The sequence below is a fragment of the Capronia coronata genome, assembly GCF_000585585.1.
Source record: "Capronia coronata CBS 617.96 chromosome Unknown acBCG-supercont1.2, whole genome shotgun sequence".
NCBI lineage: Eukaryota > Fungi > Ascomycota > Eurotiomycetes > Chaetothyriales > Herpotrichiellaceae > Capronia > Capronia coronata.
In genome coordinates this window covers 801,078-815,639 of record NW_006912894.1, presented here as the reverse complement: position 1 = coordinate 815,639, position 14,562 = coordinate 801,078, and the positions used below count along the sequence as shown (strand labels likewise).

General features: G+C 53.0%; 7 protein-coding genes across 7 annotated transcripts; 2 read left to right on the top strand and 5 right to left on the bottom strand.

Moving 5' to 3' along the window:
• Positions 1-143: 143 nt before the first annotated feature.
• Positions 144-2,987, bottom strand: A1O1_01966 (uncharacterized protein; the record flags this gene model as incomplete). Its single annotated transcript, XM_007722878.1, has 3 exons — positions 144-2,142; positions 2,200-2,780; positions 2,850-2,987. The coding sequence occupies 3 exons, from the start codon at positions 2,985-2,987 to the stop codon at positions 144-146; spliced, it is 2,718 nt and encodes a 905-aa protein (XP_007721068.1).
• Positions 2,988-5,269: 2,282 nt separating this feature from the next.
• A1O1_01965 (uncharacterized protein) lies at positions 5,270-6,932 on the bottom strand (the record flags this gene model as incomplete). The annotated part of the gene is made up of 3 exons (XM_007722877.1): positions 5,270-6,578; positions 6,632-6,816; positions 6,870-6,932. The coding sequence occupies 3 exons, from the start codon at positions 6,930-6,932 to the stop codon at positions 5,270-5,272; spliced, it is 1,557 nt and encodes a 518-aa protein (XP_007721067.1).
• Positions 6,933-8,589: 1,657 nt separating this feature from the next.
• A1O1_01964 (uncharacterized protein) lies at positions 8,590-9,718 on the top strand (the record flags this gene model as incomplete). The annotated part of the gene is made up of 3 exons (XM_007722876.1): positions 8,590-8,677; positions 8,731-9,471; positions 9,525-9,718. 3 exons carry the CDS (start codon positions 8,590-8,592, stop codon positions 9,716-9,718), a joined length of 1,023 nt encoding a protein of 340 aa, XP_007721066.1.
• Positions 9,719-9,881: 163 nt separating this feature from the next.
• Positions 9,882-10,711, bottom strand: A1O1_01963 (syntaxin-t-SNAREs; the record flags this gene model as incomplete). Its single annotated transcript, XM_007722875.1, has 2 exons — positions 9,882-10,587; positions 10,668-10,711. The coding sequence occupies 2 exons, from the start codon at positions 10,709-10,711 to the stop codon at positions 9,882-9,884; spliced, it is 750 nt and encodes a 249-aa protein (XP_007721065.1).
• A 396-nt stretch (positions 10,712-11,107) lies between these two features.
• On the bottom strand, positions 11,108-12,100 carry A1O1_01962 (uncharacterized protein; the record flags this gene model as incomplete). The annotated part of the gene is made up of 1 exon (XM_007722874.1): positions 11,108-12,100. One exon carries the CDS (start codon positions 12,098-12,100, stop codon positions 11,108-11,110), a length of 993 nt encoding a protein of 330 aa, XP_007721064.1.
• A 572-nt stretch (positions 12,101-12,672) lies between these two features.
• A1O1_01961 (uncharacterized protein) lies at positions 12,673-13,740 on the top strand (the record flags this gene model as incomplete). The annotated part of the gene is made up of 1 exon (XM_007722873.1): positions 12,673-13,740. The coding sequence occupies one exon, from the start codon at positions 12,673-12,675 to the stop codon at positions 13,738-13,740; it is 1,068 nt and encodes a 355-aa protein (XP_007721063.1).
• Positions 13,741-13,806: 66 nt separating this feature from the next.
• Positions 13,807-14,130, bottom strand: A1O1_01960 (uncharacterized protein; the record flags this gene model as incomplete). The annotated part of the gene is made up of 1 exon (XM_007722872.1): positions 13,807-14,130. The coding sequence occupies one exon, from the start codon at positions 14,128-14,130 to the stop codon at positions 13,807-13,809; it is 324 nt and encodes a 107-aa protein (XP_007721062.1).
• Between the last annotated feature and the right edge of the window lie 432 nt (positions 14,131-14,562).

The following is a 14,562-nucleotide window of genomic DNA, read 5'->3' as shown; positions in this document are numbered from 1 at the left end:
AGTCGTTCCTATATACAGACTCGGATAGACCTTAAAAGTTTTGAGCACCACAATGCGGACACGATGCCAATGCCAAATACCAGATACCAGATGCAGAGGAATCCGAAGTCAATGCCACCCTCAAGAACGAATAGATGTTCCAATCAAATGAACGATCCAGCAACAGCAACAACCATGCAAACCGCCAGGCTCAACACCGTGCCTGGCAATCCACTCTGCGCCGCACCGCCAGTATACGTGGCAACATTGGCCGGAGCCACAGATGAAGCCGAAGCTTCTGGCTGCGAAGGGGCAAGCCAGCCGCTGTTGCTCGAGGGAGCGACGACGATGCCTGTGCCTGTGGCCGTGGCGGCAGAAACAACAGACGCCAGGGAAAGAGTCTTGACTCCTCCATTGGGTAGGACGACAGTGGAGGTGGCGGCCGGTGCAGCAGCGCTGACGATGGTGCTTGTCTCGATCGTGCCTGCTGGGGTTGCTGTTTCTGTTTCTGTGGACTCGGCACCGGCAGCAGCGACAGCGACAGACGTGGTCAGTGTGTAAACTGATGTCTCTGTGGAAGCAGAAGCGGTAGCGGTAGCCAGCGCAACAGTTTCGGTAGCCAGCGCACCAGTTTCGGTGCTAGTGGAAGTAAGCTGCACCGCCTCGACAGGAACAGGCACGACGGTCTGGGTCTCTACAGCGGTCACCGTCGCGATGGGCACTGTCAGGGTCACGGTGGTCCACGTCTCGGCGCAGACGGTGCACACTGTCACGGTGGTGGTGAAGCCGCTGGGACAGCCGTTGGTTTCGGTCGGCCAGACGAACGTCGTGGTGGCTGTAGCTGCAACTGCGACGACTGGGACCGTCGTCGTCAGAGTATACGGCAGAGTGGTGAAGCCTGTGGGGCAGATGTCGATGTATGATGTTACCCAGACTGTTGTGGTGTAGTCGGGCGCGACAACCACTGAAGCACTGCTTGTGGTGATGGCGGCGATGGGGGCTGTGGTGGTCCAGTCTTCCCAGGTGAAGGGGCTCGTGGTCGTGCTAGCGGCTGAGGACAAGATCGGGCTCACGACAGCAACGGGGGTAGTGGATGTGCTGCTGGCGCCGCTCACAGGACCGACGATGGCAGTGGAAGTGGTTGATGTTGTGGACGACGTGGTGATGCTGCCTCCGACGGGACCGACTGCGTAACCGGAAGAGACTGTAGATGTGCTTGTCGACGTCGTGACAGCAGCAACGGCGCTGGTCGTGCTGCTGGTCGTCGTTGTGGCGCCGCCAATAGGACCTACCGAAAAAGCGTAGGAACTGGCGCTACTGGTCGTGGTCGTGCTGCCGCCGATTGGTCCCACGGAAAAAGCGTAAGAACTGGTGCTGCTGGTGCTGCTGGTCGCGGTCGTGCTGCCGCCGATTGGTCCCACGGAAAAAGCGTTGGAGGTGGTGCTGGTGCTGGTACTGGTACTAGTGCTGCTAGAGGCTGAGCCACCAATAGGACCAACTGCGTAGCTGGAAGTGGTCGTCGTTGCCGCAGAGCTGCTTGTTGTCACCGCACTAGTTGCGACACTGCTGAATGCCGCGCTAGTGGTGGTGGAAACACTGGACGAACTGGACGTGTAGGGGAAGCCAGGGAAGCTCGAGGACGTGGTAGTTGGGGTGGTGGTGGTAGTAGGAATGACTGGGGTAGTAGTGGTAGTGGTCACCGGAACAGTGGTGGTGATTGCGGTGGTGGTCGTAGTCATGGTAGACAGGGCCAATGTGGTGGTGGTAGAAGTAGCCGTTGATATCGTCGTGGTCGAAGGAGAAGAGCAAGACAACTGGCTGAAAAGATCCTTGACGTTCTGTGCATAGCTCTCACCATTGATCTGGTTATCGGCCGAGTAGGTTGCTTCCCACAGCATCACTCCTCCGAAGATGGATTGATAAGCGGAGTTACAGGCGTAGACATTCAGCAAGGCCTTGACTTCGTCAAGATCCAAGTAGTCTTGAGGATGAGCAGCGGCCGTGGAGGCAGGAAGACCGACGAACAATTTCACATTCGGGTTCTTCGAGTTGGTTCGAAGCCAGTCGGCCCATCCAAATGAGACGTCGGTTCCCGTGTTCAACGTGCCGGAGCTGAAGAGAGACGCAGCCGAGCATGAATCGGTGTTGTAGTATTGGACGAACCTACAACCTTGTCAGCAGTGTCACCCGGGGGTTAGGGAAATATCAGCCAATCCATACACATAGTCAATGTCGGAGTTCGCAATGGCGTCGGCCAGATGAGCATCAGGAACGACACACTGAGGTGCCGAGGAGATGTAGTACTGCTTGGACTGGCCGGCGAAAAGGGCTCTGAATTCGTTGACCAAATCCGCATATCCAAAGCTCCCGCCAGACTCGATGTCGAGATCGAACCCGTCCACGATGGTCTGGCCGAATGGTCGCGGGTACAGCGTTTCGGTGGTGTCCTGAGGCGGTCCGTACGATCCCCACAAGAAGTCGGCGAACTCTTTGGCGGAGGCGGCAGAGGCGATGAAGTTTCCTGAAGACGCGCCGCCGAGAGAGACAAGAATCTTCTTTCCCAGGGCTTGACAGATGGGAATGTCTTCTGCAATCTGGGTACACGTGGTGAACATCTCGGTCTGGGTGCCATCCGGGGCAACCCAGTAAGGACTGCCGCAAGCATTGCCGTAGTTCGTTCCTGGATAGCCATTGTTCCCATCCGTCTGGTCGGGGAAGGTGTTGACGAAGCCAATTGGGATCACATCTATCGTCGCATCCTGGCAGAAGTCGGCCAACCTTGGCTGGTTGGGTCCTTGTCCCTATTTCACAATCAGTATCAGCACCCATCCATCCGTGCCAAGGCAGACTTCGGTCTGTTTCTATCATACCCAGTAAACGGCAAGACTGAGCGGAGAGGCAGCCCTCTTCGACGTCGTTGATCGCGTATCGAGAATCGGCGTGGCGATTGCTGAAGAAATGAGCGTGAGCGTTGCCAGCAAGCTGGCAGTCAAGCGCGTTGGTGCCATTGATTTTAAGGATAGACTTGTATAAAACAAAAAAGGGAGAGTCTGAAACGAACAGAACGGGCACCTCGACGAGGGAAAAAAGAGTGACTGGGCAGCAAGAGGCCCGTAGAGGAGGGAACAACGAAGGACTGGACGCAAAGCAAAAGCCTGCAGCGCAAAAGGAAGGACCGTGGGTAAGGAAGATCAGGTGTAGAAAGGAAAACAAGGAGGAGAGGGAAAAAAGCACAAGTCAGAAGGAGGCCATATGAACGACGCTTAGTTAGCACAGCGGCTTGCGCCAAAGAGAAAGACCTGGATGCTGTGGATGGACTGCTGACCAAATCTCTCTCCACCGTCAATCTGGAACAGACTTGCCGTTGCCCGTTGGGGTCCATGCATTAGATTACGTAGACTTAGGCTCATAGACGGTCGGATTGAACCATGGGCCGTGGACGAACAATGACATGGTCTTTGATGTTTATCCTCTGAAGCAATCTGGATGTTAAGGTTGTCTGCGTGCTTTCATGTTGTGGCAGCCTCATCTCGCAAATCTGCCATGGCTCACTCCAGGCACTGGCTGGAAGGTCAGAATGTGTCAAGGGGCCTTGGTCGCGAACGAAAAAGTACTCACGACTCCTGGGGGGCCTGGAGACTCGAAAATCGGTAAGGCCAGCGCGCGTAGGGCGGGGCTGACGAGTGAGTGAGTGTTTGGGAACAGTGTTGAGGGCCGTGTTTTCGCGCGATGGAGCTTGACAATCTCCAGACTTGAGGACGCAGGGAACACGAGGTGGATGAGGCGGTTGAAGTGGAGTGCAATAGAGCTACGTTCATTGGATAAACAAGTTCCACCCACCTGTCATTGGCTGTCGTCTTGCCTATTTGGGAACTAGGCTGACCCTTTCAGGGGCTCCAACCTCGACTTCACTCCATCCAGTTCGCGCCATACAGAAGCCCCCATCCAGCCTCATCTCCCGGTCCATCTTCAGTTCTTCAGTGCTCAGAGCGCCGTGAGATCTGTGGCGCCATTTGAACAGCCACGTTTGACAGCGGTCCCGACTTTCAAGTCACAATAATCCCCCAGACTTGCAGGGCACGGCGTCTCAGCACGCCACTCCAGAGCCAGCCTCATAGATTTTACAGCGCCTTGTCTCTATCTGGTATCTCGAGGCTGGGACTGCACGAAAACATGCGTTCGAGGACTGCAAAATTCAACGTGGGTTCGGGCTGCTTCGCCGAATAATAGAACTCAACGCCAGGCACAAATTGCCTCTCCGCTTGTCCCACAGCATCGCCTCTGTTAGAGCCGCGCCAGATTTAACCGAACAACACGCTTCGAGGAAAGTGTACATATGCCTGAGGGCTAACCGTATACATACCTGGGAGCCTCAACAGAAATCCACCTTCAAAATCAAGCTGGACGAATGATTCTATGTGAGGTCTTCTATAAGGGTGGCTGGCGGGTTGGTCAGGTCAAAGCATCGCCTTTGCCCGATAATCGTCGGAGGAGCCCGTAAGTGTGTCGAGATCTGTGTTCGACAACTTTGTTAACGCATGACTGGATTGCAGACCCTTGTACGTACCCTCCACACCTTGAATCTCCAAACCTCAGTAAGATACGTACTACGGTAGTCCTACTATGCATGCTGACCATCTGGTCCAGGATCAGAAGCACTTCACCTGCCAGCGATGATCTGACATCGATCTGAATAATGGCCTTGTATGCGCTCACAGTCTCCACCATGGGAGATCTCAATGCTTGTCTCGCCCCTTTCCTCTTTCACTCTTTTTTGTTTGTGTGGACCCCGACGATCACGCTTCGTTCGTTAATCATCACAAAACAACCGAACCAGGTTGATTCGTCTCCAGATCTCACCTTCTGCCATCGTCGAGGCAATCTTCCGGCCGCTCTCCGACCTCAACAATGAAGTGAAAGAACTCGCTTTTGTCCCAGTGTTGGGGTAATACAAAATAGTGTCGTCTTCTGCGATGTTGAAATAGCATCACAGTCGCACAGGATGGGTACAGTATCGCTCGCTAGATTTGGGGGAGGAAGAAAGATGCAGAAATGGCTCTGTGATACAAGAGTAAGCCGGTCGCATGGTGTTCGATTGATATCTGTAATATTTATATACGAGGTCCGACAAGAGACAACAACCGCCGTGAGACAGTATGTTGAAGAGGAAGTAATTTTTCGGAAGGAAATGAATGCGACGGTGTTTGTCAAGGAGGCGCTATAAAGCAGCAGGATATGTCTACGGACAACCCTTCGCGTATAACCGAGCACTCTTGACCCAAAGCGCTTCTCATGCAGATTGCGGCGCCTGTTTCTCAGGTATCACCGACTCATGATCGAGATGTTCACTGCTGGTCTCGCTAGTAACCTCCTTGATAGGACCATGGAATCGCTTCCGGGCTCGAAGGAAGTAGTTGACAGCTGCGATGACCATGACTCCCACGAAGACAGGAGAAGCATAGTTCATGTTCTGACCAATAACCGGAAGCATTGGCGGGAAGGGCAGGAAGATGATGAGGAAGACACAGAACATAAGCGACAGAATGTTGATTGCTAGGCCAAATTTGCCCATCGTCCATGGTCCAAATCTGATGGGATTTTCGACGCTAAATCGGCGCATGGCGAACAGAACTGTTGGAATGGCGTAGGAGAAATAGAAGCCCAGGGTTGTCAAAGAGATCAAGGCGTTGAAAGCAGTGGTCGAACCAATGTTGATCAGCGAGAGTAGGGAGACTGAAATAAAGATCGCCAGTACAGAGTTTGTCGGACATTTGTTCCATGCTGTGATGTGGGAGAAAAACCCGGAGAACGGCAGGCCTCTGTCACGAGAGAACGCCCAAATTAAGCGTGAGACCGAAGCCATGCATCCGAAGAGGTTCATAGAGAAGACAAGGATGACGGCTGTCATCATCGCGGTGGCCGCTTTCTGGCTCTTTGTCGCTTGCAGGAAAACCGCAATGATGGGATACCCGGTCGGCGTTTCAAAGACAGCATCGGTGTCGGTAATGGCGTAGAGGATCGTCAAGATATAGGCGAACGCGGCGGTCCCATTGATCACGACTGACCAAATCATTGCTCGTGGGACATTCAGGGGCGCATCGTAGGCCTCTTCACTCATGTGCACAACAGCATCCACTCCGGCCAGAGCAAAGGCAGGAGTAAGAAACCCCAAGCAGAAACTTACGCCGTCGCTACTCCAACCACCATCATTGATCAAAGTTCCCCAGACCTCGTGGTTGCTAGCTTTATCGCTTGTGGCCAGAATAGCAATCATGACAATGAAGAAGAACAGAACGTGTAGAATGCCTCCCAATGTCTCCCAAAGCGGTAACAACTTCTTTCCAAAGGTGTTCCCGAGAGCTGCAATACCGGCAAATGCGATCATTATCAGAGTGGCATGCCATCTTTCGGCTTGATATCCGGTATAATTGAGAATGGCCACCCCCTGGATCATAGTGGCGATCAAATAGCAAACCGAGGCTACAGCGGCAACCCAGCCAGTGATCGTGATCCAACCTTGGATGTAGCTAATCAGGGAGCGCCATTTGATCGGCGAGTGTTCTGCGCTCCAATGGTACTGCGCCCCGGCGATTGGAGAACTGTGGTTTTGGATCAGCCACAGACTCTTGAATGAGAGAAAGTTGACACGTACATAGATGCCATTTCAGCCAAAGATCCTGCAATACATAGCGTTCCAAAGACAGAGACGATGAAACCGTACACCACGGAAGCAGGCCCGCCGTTGGTGTATGCACCCGCGAACAAGGCACTGGTGGCTTCCCAGGTACATAACGTTGTTGCTGACATCCCCAGGAGGGCCCAGAAATTCCATTCCCGCTATAGCAGGCGCTTAGAGATGCCCAAGATGCAGAGTCTGCGGATGGACCAACCTTTAACACCTGCTTCTTTCCAGCCGCCTCCAAAGCAGCCGCGTCCGAAGTATAGACCGTCATGCTGGTGAAAATAGGCAGTTATGCGGTGCAGAGCATATACAAAGAAGGTTGAGTGGCAAGATGGAAGATAAGGCGTCTTCGGGGAAGAAAAGGACTCTTCTGCGAATTGAGGGCGGGGAACTTACTTCTTGAAAGATATTCGTCTCTCTGTTGGGAGAAGCAGGGATGATACGCCTCGCAATCGAAGCGAGACAAGGACACTTTCGCGCTTACCTGAGATCGGCAGCTGCGAAAGAGTGAGAAGAGTCGAGTCGCGCTTATACCATTTTGCATCGTTGTTGCTGGCATACTGGACGCTGATACAGACAGATGTTGCACTTACCAAGGATCGATCGACCCTGACGGTGGGGCATCTGGGGTCGGAAGGCATGGGGGAGGTGGTCCGGTTGACACATCACACGTTACCTCACCTCCTTTCCGCCTATAGTCAGGAATAGACTCACACCGGATCATTGCAATGGCATAAGATAGTGCACGAGAATGCGCCACAAGTTTCGGGGCCGGTGCCGCTAGATGATAAGCCAGGTTAGGGCGCGCCGGAGGTATGCCCATGAAGATCCTTGAGCTTGGACGGACCCTTCTCTGTTGCACGTATTCTTTTGACCAGACTCCCAGACGCTGCTCAAGAGTGAAACCCCATATGTCGATCTGAGGTGCGGTTTCAGAGCTGACGGATTTCGAGCGGTGTACCCACCAGGCAGAAGGCTATCCCAACGTTGCGCAAGGTACACATAATAGAAGCCCTGGGATCCATGCAGAGCATGGTTGCACTTGAGCGACTCGAACAATGCATGGTAGGCCGTCTGGGGATTCCCATGTTAGGGTAGAGGTGTGTCCTGCTCAGAGATCCCAGCATCTGTTGAATGTACCCAGTCAATAACATGTGTGAGGCGGCATGACCCAGACATGGATACATGCACGCGACTTCGTGTCATACACTTGGGAAGATGTCCCTGCAGCAACAGGTGGACCAGAGGCTGTAGGAAGCGAAGACAACGTTTGCCATTACCTACTGCTTCTAAGTTGGTCGCACCAAGTCCAGTGAGGAACGTGGCAGACAAAGAAGCGAAGCCGATCCAAGAGCCTCTCAAACTCACTTGTGGACTCTAGGGCATGCCCGGGCTGGAGAGGGCCGAGTGTCACGACAAGTCCCAAGTCCAGGATGCGAGCTCAGAATTGCCAGGGGTAATGTGCCGCACCATAGGCCTGGCCGCCCCAGGATGAGGTTGGGGAAGTGCAGATAGAGAGAGACGTGGCCCAATCATGCCCAACGGAAGGGTGCTCGTGGGAGGCATGGGGTGAGCCCATCCTTGAAACGCATGCGGCGGTCTGGGAATGTGGCATCGGCCGATGATCATATGTTAACAATGGCTGGAAGACTGAGAGCACCACCAACAGAGGCGGTGCCTCCCGAGTTGTCGCAACTGATGCTTCATGGTCGTAGGATAGAACGCAGAGAGTAGCAGAGAAGAGGCGGGACATTTTGCTAAAGAGCGCAGACCGGAGAAAAGTATCTCCGTTGCAGCATTTCACCGCCTTCGCATCTTTCGTGGCAGAATTAATTTCTAAATGCGCCCGAGCAACCTCAAACCTGCCCGACAATAGAATAGTACAATCTGCATTGATATTCTGTCTATCTTATCTATCAGATTGTAAAATGGCAGCTCCTATGGATGATGTTGCACTGGTCTTTGCGGAACTCGGAGACCTGGAGAAAAAGTTTGCAGAAGTCGAACTCGATGCCTGTACGTCGCTGGCAATGACCCCGATCCTTACGTCGCTAACGCTTTATCTCCAGTGCGAAGGAAAGAGTTCTCTCTGAAACCGCTGTATACCAAGCGGAAAGAGTTTCTTGATCGAGTGCCCGATTTCTGGCCCACAGTCTTTGGCAATGGACCGGAGGAAATCCAGCAATTTCTTTCGCCTGACGACCTTGCCCTCATCTCTGCCATCACCTCCTTCACGGTCGAGCGGTACCAAATCGAGTCGGAAACTTCAGGAGAGCCTCGCAGTCTTCGATTTACGTTCGAGTTCGCCGAGAATGAATTCTTTGAGGATACCAAACTTGTAAAGGAGTTTGAGTACCGACCTAGGGGGGATGGGCCCGGCAGCCTGGTTTCGACACCAATTCCGATCAAATGGAAAGCCAAGAGGAGGGACGTCACACATGGCTTTCTTGATGCTGCCGTTGAGCTTTATAACGCTGAAGAGGCCCTGAAGCTGAAGAACGGCGAGACGGAAGTCGACATCGTGGAGCGCGAGTCGCTGTGGCAGCATGAAAAGCTGCGAGATAAGCTGGCAAAGATGGACGAGAGCCCTGACTTAGAACCAAGCTTCTTCGACTGGTTTGGCTTTCGAGGTGCCGTGAAGACTTCTTACCCCAAAAAGGTGGCCGAGAACGGCGCCAATGACACGGAGGATGACGATGAGGAGGACGAGGACGACGAGCCCATGTTGGAAGTCGAAATCTTCCCAGCCGGTGAGGAAGTGGCAATCGTGCTGGCGGAAGAACTGTGGACTGATGCCATTGATTACTTCAGTAAGAGCCATCCCTCTGCATCCCGCAAGTATGTGGTACTGACTTTCGTCTAGTGTCTGCCCAAGAAGGGTCTTCGACTTCCTCAGAAGCCAACGACATCATTGTGGATGGCGATGAAGAGTCGTCGGAAGATGATGATCCGCCGGAGCTGGTTGAAGGAGAGATTGCAACCGAGGTCCAAGAGATTGAGGAAGAAGAGGCTGAGGCAGATAGTGCCAGGCCACGCAAGCGCCAGCGCAACGTCTGAGATGTTGGTCCTCGGGTCAAAGCCCTCTTGCTATGTCGAAATGTAACACCAGATTGCACACAGGGGGTGTCGATTTTACTTCGCGGTACCGTAAAAGATCCTCGAGCGAGAGCTTCCATTCCGCCTCTTCTCAAGGCGTCCCACCAATGCATTGACATCTTCCTCAAAGTGCAATGACCAAGACCAACAAGATGATCAAGACGATGATCAACACTCCAATGCAGCAACTGCTGACACTCTCCTCGTTCTTTCTGATAACCTCGCCCACCTTCTTGACTCCAACGCTTAGTTTTCCGCCAACGCGGTCAGCCAGTGTGTCAACTTCGTCCAGTAAATGACCCTGCTCTTCTAGCTCCCGGCCCATATCCTCCGCCTGGCTACGGAGAACGCCAACCGTCTGGAAGACCCCGTCGAGCTGTTCGTCCTGTTCGGCCATGATGGTAGCCTGTTGCTGCGCCTCGAACGCACCGTAAGGGTCATTTCCATCGTCGGAATCGGCGTCATCCTCAAAGGCCGTCGGGGCAGGGAGCCTGCCCGATGTCGCAGAAGTAGGTCCGGCGATATGGGAGTCTGCAGTAACACCCTCGAGCTCGCGGCGCATGCCCTCGACCTCATCGCCGACATCCTTGACGAACTGTCTCCGTCGTTGGACTTCTGCGACGTCTAGACCAAATCGGTAAGGGTCGGTTTCTGCGGCCGATACAGACTCGAGCAGGTCTGCAAGGTCGGCCGTCAGAGCTTCGAGGTTCGCTTGTAGGTCGGCACGGGATTGCTGGAGTTCGGGCGATGCGGCCGACGTCGAGAGCGTGCGGATTCGGAGATATGAGGAGAAGAGGTGGCGAGTTGACTGAAGAGTTGACAACACGTCCCTGTGCAGAGAGACAGTGAGTCAGCTATGGTGCCTATTGAACACGGGGAGCAAGTAGTAAAGGGTGGTGGCTTGTAGTACGTTTGGACTTCGAGGAATGGGTCCTCGGACTGAGGATTGGCCATGGTGTATAATGCTTCAAGTCTCTTTGAGACTTCTAGGCGCTGGGCGCAGCACTTCTAGTATCATTGCATCGTTGTTGCAGACGAGATGTACTATGCGTAGTGGTAGATGTATCAGGGATGAAGCCTGGCAGCCGTTGGCTGCGTGGTTGAATTGTCCATGTCATCGGAGGGCAATTCGCCGGAGGCCAGTTTGACATGCCGCACTGGCAGTACATTTTCTGTGCCTTCAAGCCTAGCATACAATATTCTATCAGCCTCAAGGCACCGTGCAAATATACCGCATTGTAACTACCTTAAGCACTCTATAATTGTACAGCATAGCAAGCTTCCGAACCATGATATACTAGTAGCACCGGAGCCAACTGGGTATCTACCTATGGTACAGACCTCCATCTCTTACGCTTCGTCCTTGCCGGGCTCTGCAGCTGCAACCTCGTTATACTGCGTCCCGTGGAGCTGATCATACATCTCGAGCCCCCGTCGAGGTTGGCCATCCGCATTCTCACGGAGTATCTTCACGCTCTCCTCGATGGTGTTGGTCACCTTCTTCAAACGCGCCGCAAGTTGCTTCCCCAGTGGAGCCTTTTTCACCGAGTCGAGCTCCAAGGCCAGCTTGATCGCATTCTGCATTGGCAAGAGACCCTCGAGCACGTTGTTCTCCAAAGCGCGAATCTCAATCTTGCTTGCCCCGGGCGGCGGTTTGGCTGAGTTGACTTGAGACTCTTTTGCGAGATGAAGCATCTTCAGTGCATAGCTTGCAACCTTTTCCGCATCGGACTCCGACCCGTTCACTGTCTTCGCCGCAACAAGCTCGGTCAACACACTCGCAACCAAAGGCGACCTTCTAGCGTCGACCTCGTCCTCTTTAAGTTTCTCAGTGGCGTACAGCTCATCTTCGAGCATTCGCACCACTTTTTCAGCACGCCGCGACGCTGCTTCTAGCTCTCCGCCCTTGAAGTCCGCAAGAGCAGCACGGGTGTGGAATCCTAGCATCAACTCCTTTGCTACTCCCTTTTTAGATAATCTCAAGCCCGTCTCATGTGCTCTTTCCGCGCAAAGGACGATGATGCGCTCTTTGCCCATCTCGCTCGCTTTTCTTGTTATTTTTTCGTAGAATTGGGCAGGAATTCTCTCTTTGGCCAGCTGCATCCCGGTGAGGAACGAGGGTAGGTTCTTCCATGCCGCATCGCTATTGGTATTGCTTAGAATGTCCAAGATCGCTGTCAAGGATTTTTTCTTGTTTGGTCTATCGTAGAAATTCATTGGCTCCAGCTTGACTTTCTCGTCGTCGGACATTGTGACGGTGACCCCGGGTTCATTGATGAGAGGCTGATGCCGTGAGGGTTTGTAGATGAGGGCTCGGTGATGTTCCTGCAACGCAGCAGGCATGAACACCTTTTGGCGCCATGATAGCAGCAGTTCGTCAAGTTCTGGAGAATGTGTGGGATTAAATGACGGTATCACTTTGCTACAGTTAGCTACATGCTCCGAGGATATGCAAAAGGAGATTCACTGTACCTTTTGGTCTTGCGAGACTGGTACTGAAAGATCGTGAGGCATGTGAAGCACGCCGTACAGTCTGCCGGCAACTCCGACAAATGTATACGGCCGGCGGACAAGCTGACGCCATTTCGAATACCTTGACGGCTTCGTGACGACTTTGAGCAATCTCAAGTCGTTCAGTCGCGATTGTCCTTCAACACCTTGTCGGAAGCGAATCTGCTGCAACTGGAACTGGCGCAAAAGTTCCCCAGATGCGCCTTGCCAAACCAGGCAAGGCAATCATGCCGCTTTATGAGAGCGACAACAGCCTCCCAGCACATCATCAAGCACCTCATCGCCTACTACTTGGGTAGTTTATGTATGTATATGAAGCTCCTCCTTCTTCTTTCCAATGTAGACGCGTCAATGCAGACACCTTTGCTTTCGGACAATGATCATAGCGTGCTGAGGTTGCAGTTATGTCTATACCGACAATCGACCTGCGCAAGGCTGAGGACCCTTTCTATTGCACCCAGTCACAGGAGAACATACGCCATGCCTTGATAGAGGTTGGCTTTCTCTACCTTTCTAATCATGGCATCGACGAGGCTGTCATCCAGGATCTTGTGGCAATTCTTCCAACGTTGTTTGCCTTGCCTGACAAGGCGAAAGAATCTGTGGCTCTGGTACAGTCTCCGCATTTCCTAGGCTACAGCAAGTTTGGTGCCGAGATCACTGCCAGAGTCCAGGATCAGAGAGAACAATTCGAGATTGCGAATGATTTGCCTGACAAACGCAGACTCGATCCGGCTCTACCTCTGTATACGATGCTGCAGGGTCCTAACCAGTGGCTCAAGACGAATGCGATCCCCAGATACCGCGACATGGTCGAGTCTTACATTACAGCCATGCAAGACCTGGCCCTCCGGTTCGTGCGTGTGGTTGCGGAAGCTCTAGGCCTCCCTGCTGCCAGCCTCTTTAGCTTTACCGGACCGGGTGATCGGTTGAAACTGGTACATTACAAGCCATCTCCAGAAGCCACATTTGACGCTCCATCCCAAGGCGTAGGCCCGCATAAAGACAGTTCCGGATGGATGACATTTCTCCTTCAGGCGTCGGATCCGACCATCAAGGGTCTTCAAGTCCTTTCCAAGGACGGGGCTTGGCTTGACGTCCCGCCTATTCCAGGCACGTTAGTGGTTAACATGGGCCAGGCATTCGAGGTGGTCACCAACGGGGTGTGCAAGGCGACCACACACCGTGTCCTTCTTCCGCCAGGCGAATATGACAGGTACAGCGTTCCATTCTTCCAGGGGGTCAGACCGGACTTGACTAAACAAGACCTGAAGACACTGTGGGAACATTTTGACAGGAAAAGGTGGAATACAAGGGAGTCGGAAGAGGGTCGACGCATCGACAGCCCGTTCTTGCGCCGGAAGTATGAAACTTGGGGGGAGGCGCAATTGCGGACAAAGGTCCGAAGTCATAGAGATGTTGGCAAACGACACTATGCCGAGGTGTTTGAAAAGTACATTGGTGATGATTGAGATATATGACGAACTTTTTGGTGAAACTTCATGTCCAGCCTCTTCATGCGCGTCGAGCACATTGGCTCACTCCACCACGACGTCCTTGCTGGTGTCTAGTTCTTCAAACCTCCTCAGATCCATCTTGCCCTCCAACAACGGTATAACGTAGGGGTCAAATGTCTTCCAGTAGGGATTTTCCAAGTGGTACTTCTGACTGCTCTCCTTCTCATATCGTTCAACGATGGTGAAGTCGCGTTCATCGTGGACCGACTGCATGACAAGCCAAGAGACCGTCTCCTTGTCCTTGGAATATACCCTGGAAGCTTCGATGAGCTTGTTCTTAAGCTTTTGGATCACGTCTGGGTCGGAGGATTTTGCACGCATGTGCACGACGATTGTGTAGACCATTTTTGAGAGATTGAGGCGTAGAGAAGACCTTGGTTGCTTGTACGAGTAGTGTTCTTGCCGAGTCTAGGTAGGCAGTTATCACTGGTTGGGTAGATTGAAGAGTTAGGTAGATGAAGAATCACTTTAATTGCGCGCCTCCTTCAGCGACCGCATAGCCGGAAGACCGCCTTCAGTTTGATTTGTCGCTTGGAAAGACGATAGTGATGGTGTACTAGCAGTAAGACGGTACACTTTTCCACAAACTCTGCGCAAAATCATAGCTGCCTGGGCGCGAATTGAGCAAAAAGTAATTGTAATGACATCTCAGTTTCCCCTGGCGTATCGTCTCTTGCACGTGCCGACGCCATTCCCCACCAATGACGCTCGTCTTTCTTCATCCGCGACTCGTGCAATTCGACAGACACACAGAACAGACACAGTGTTGGCCAGAAC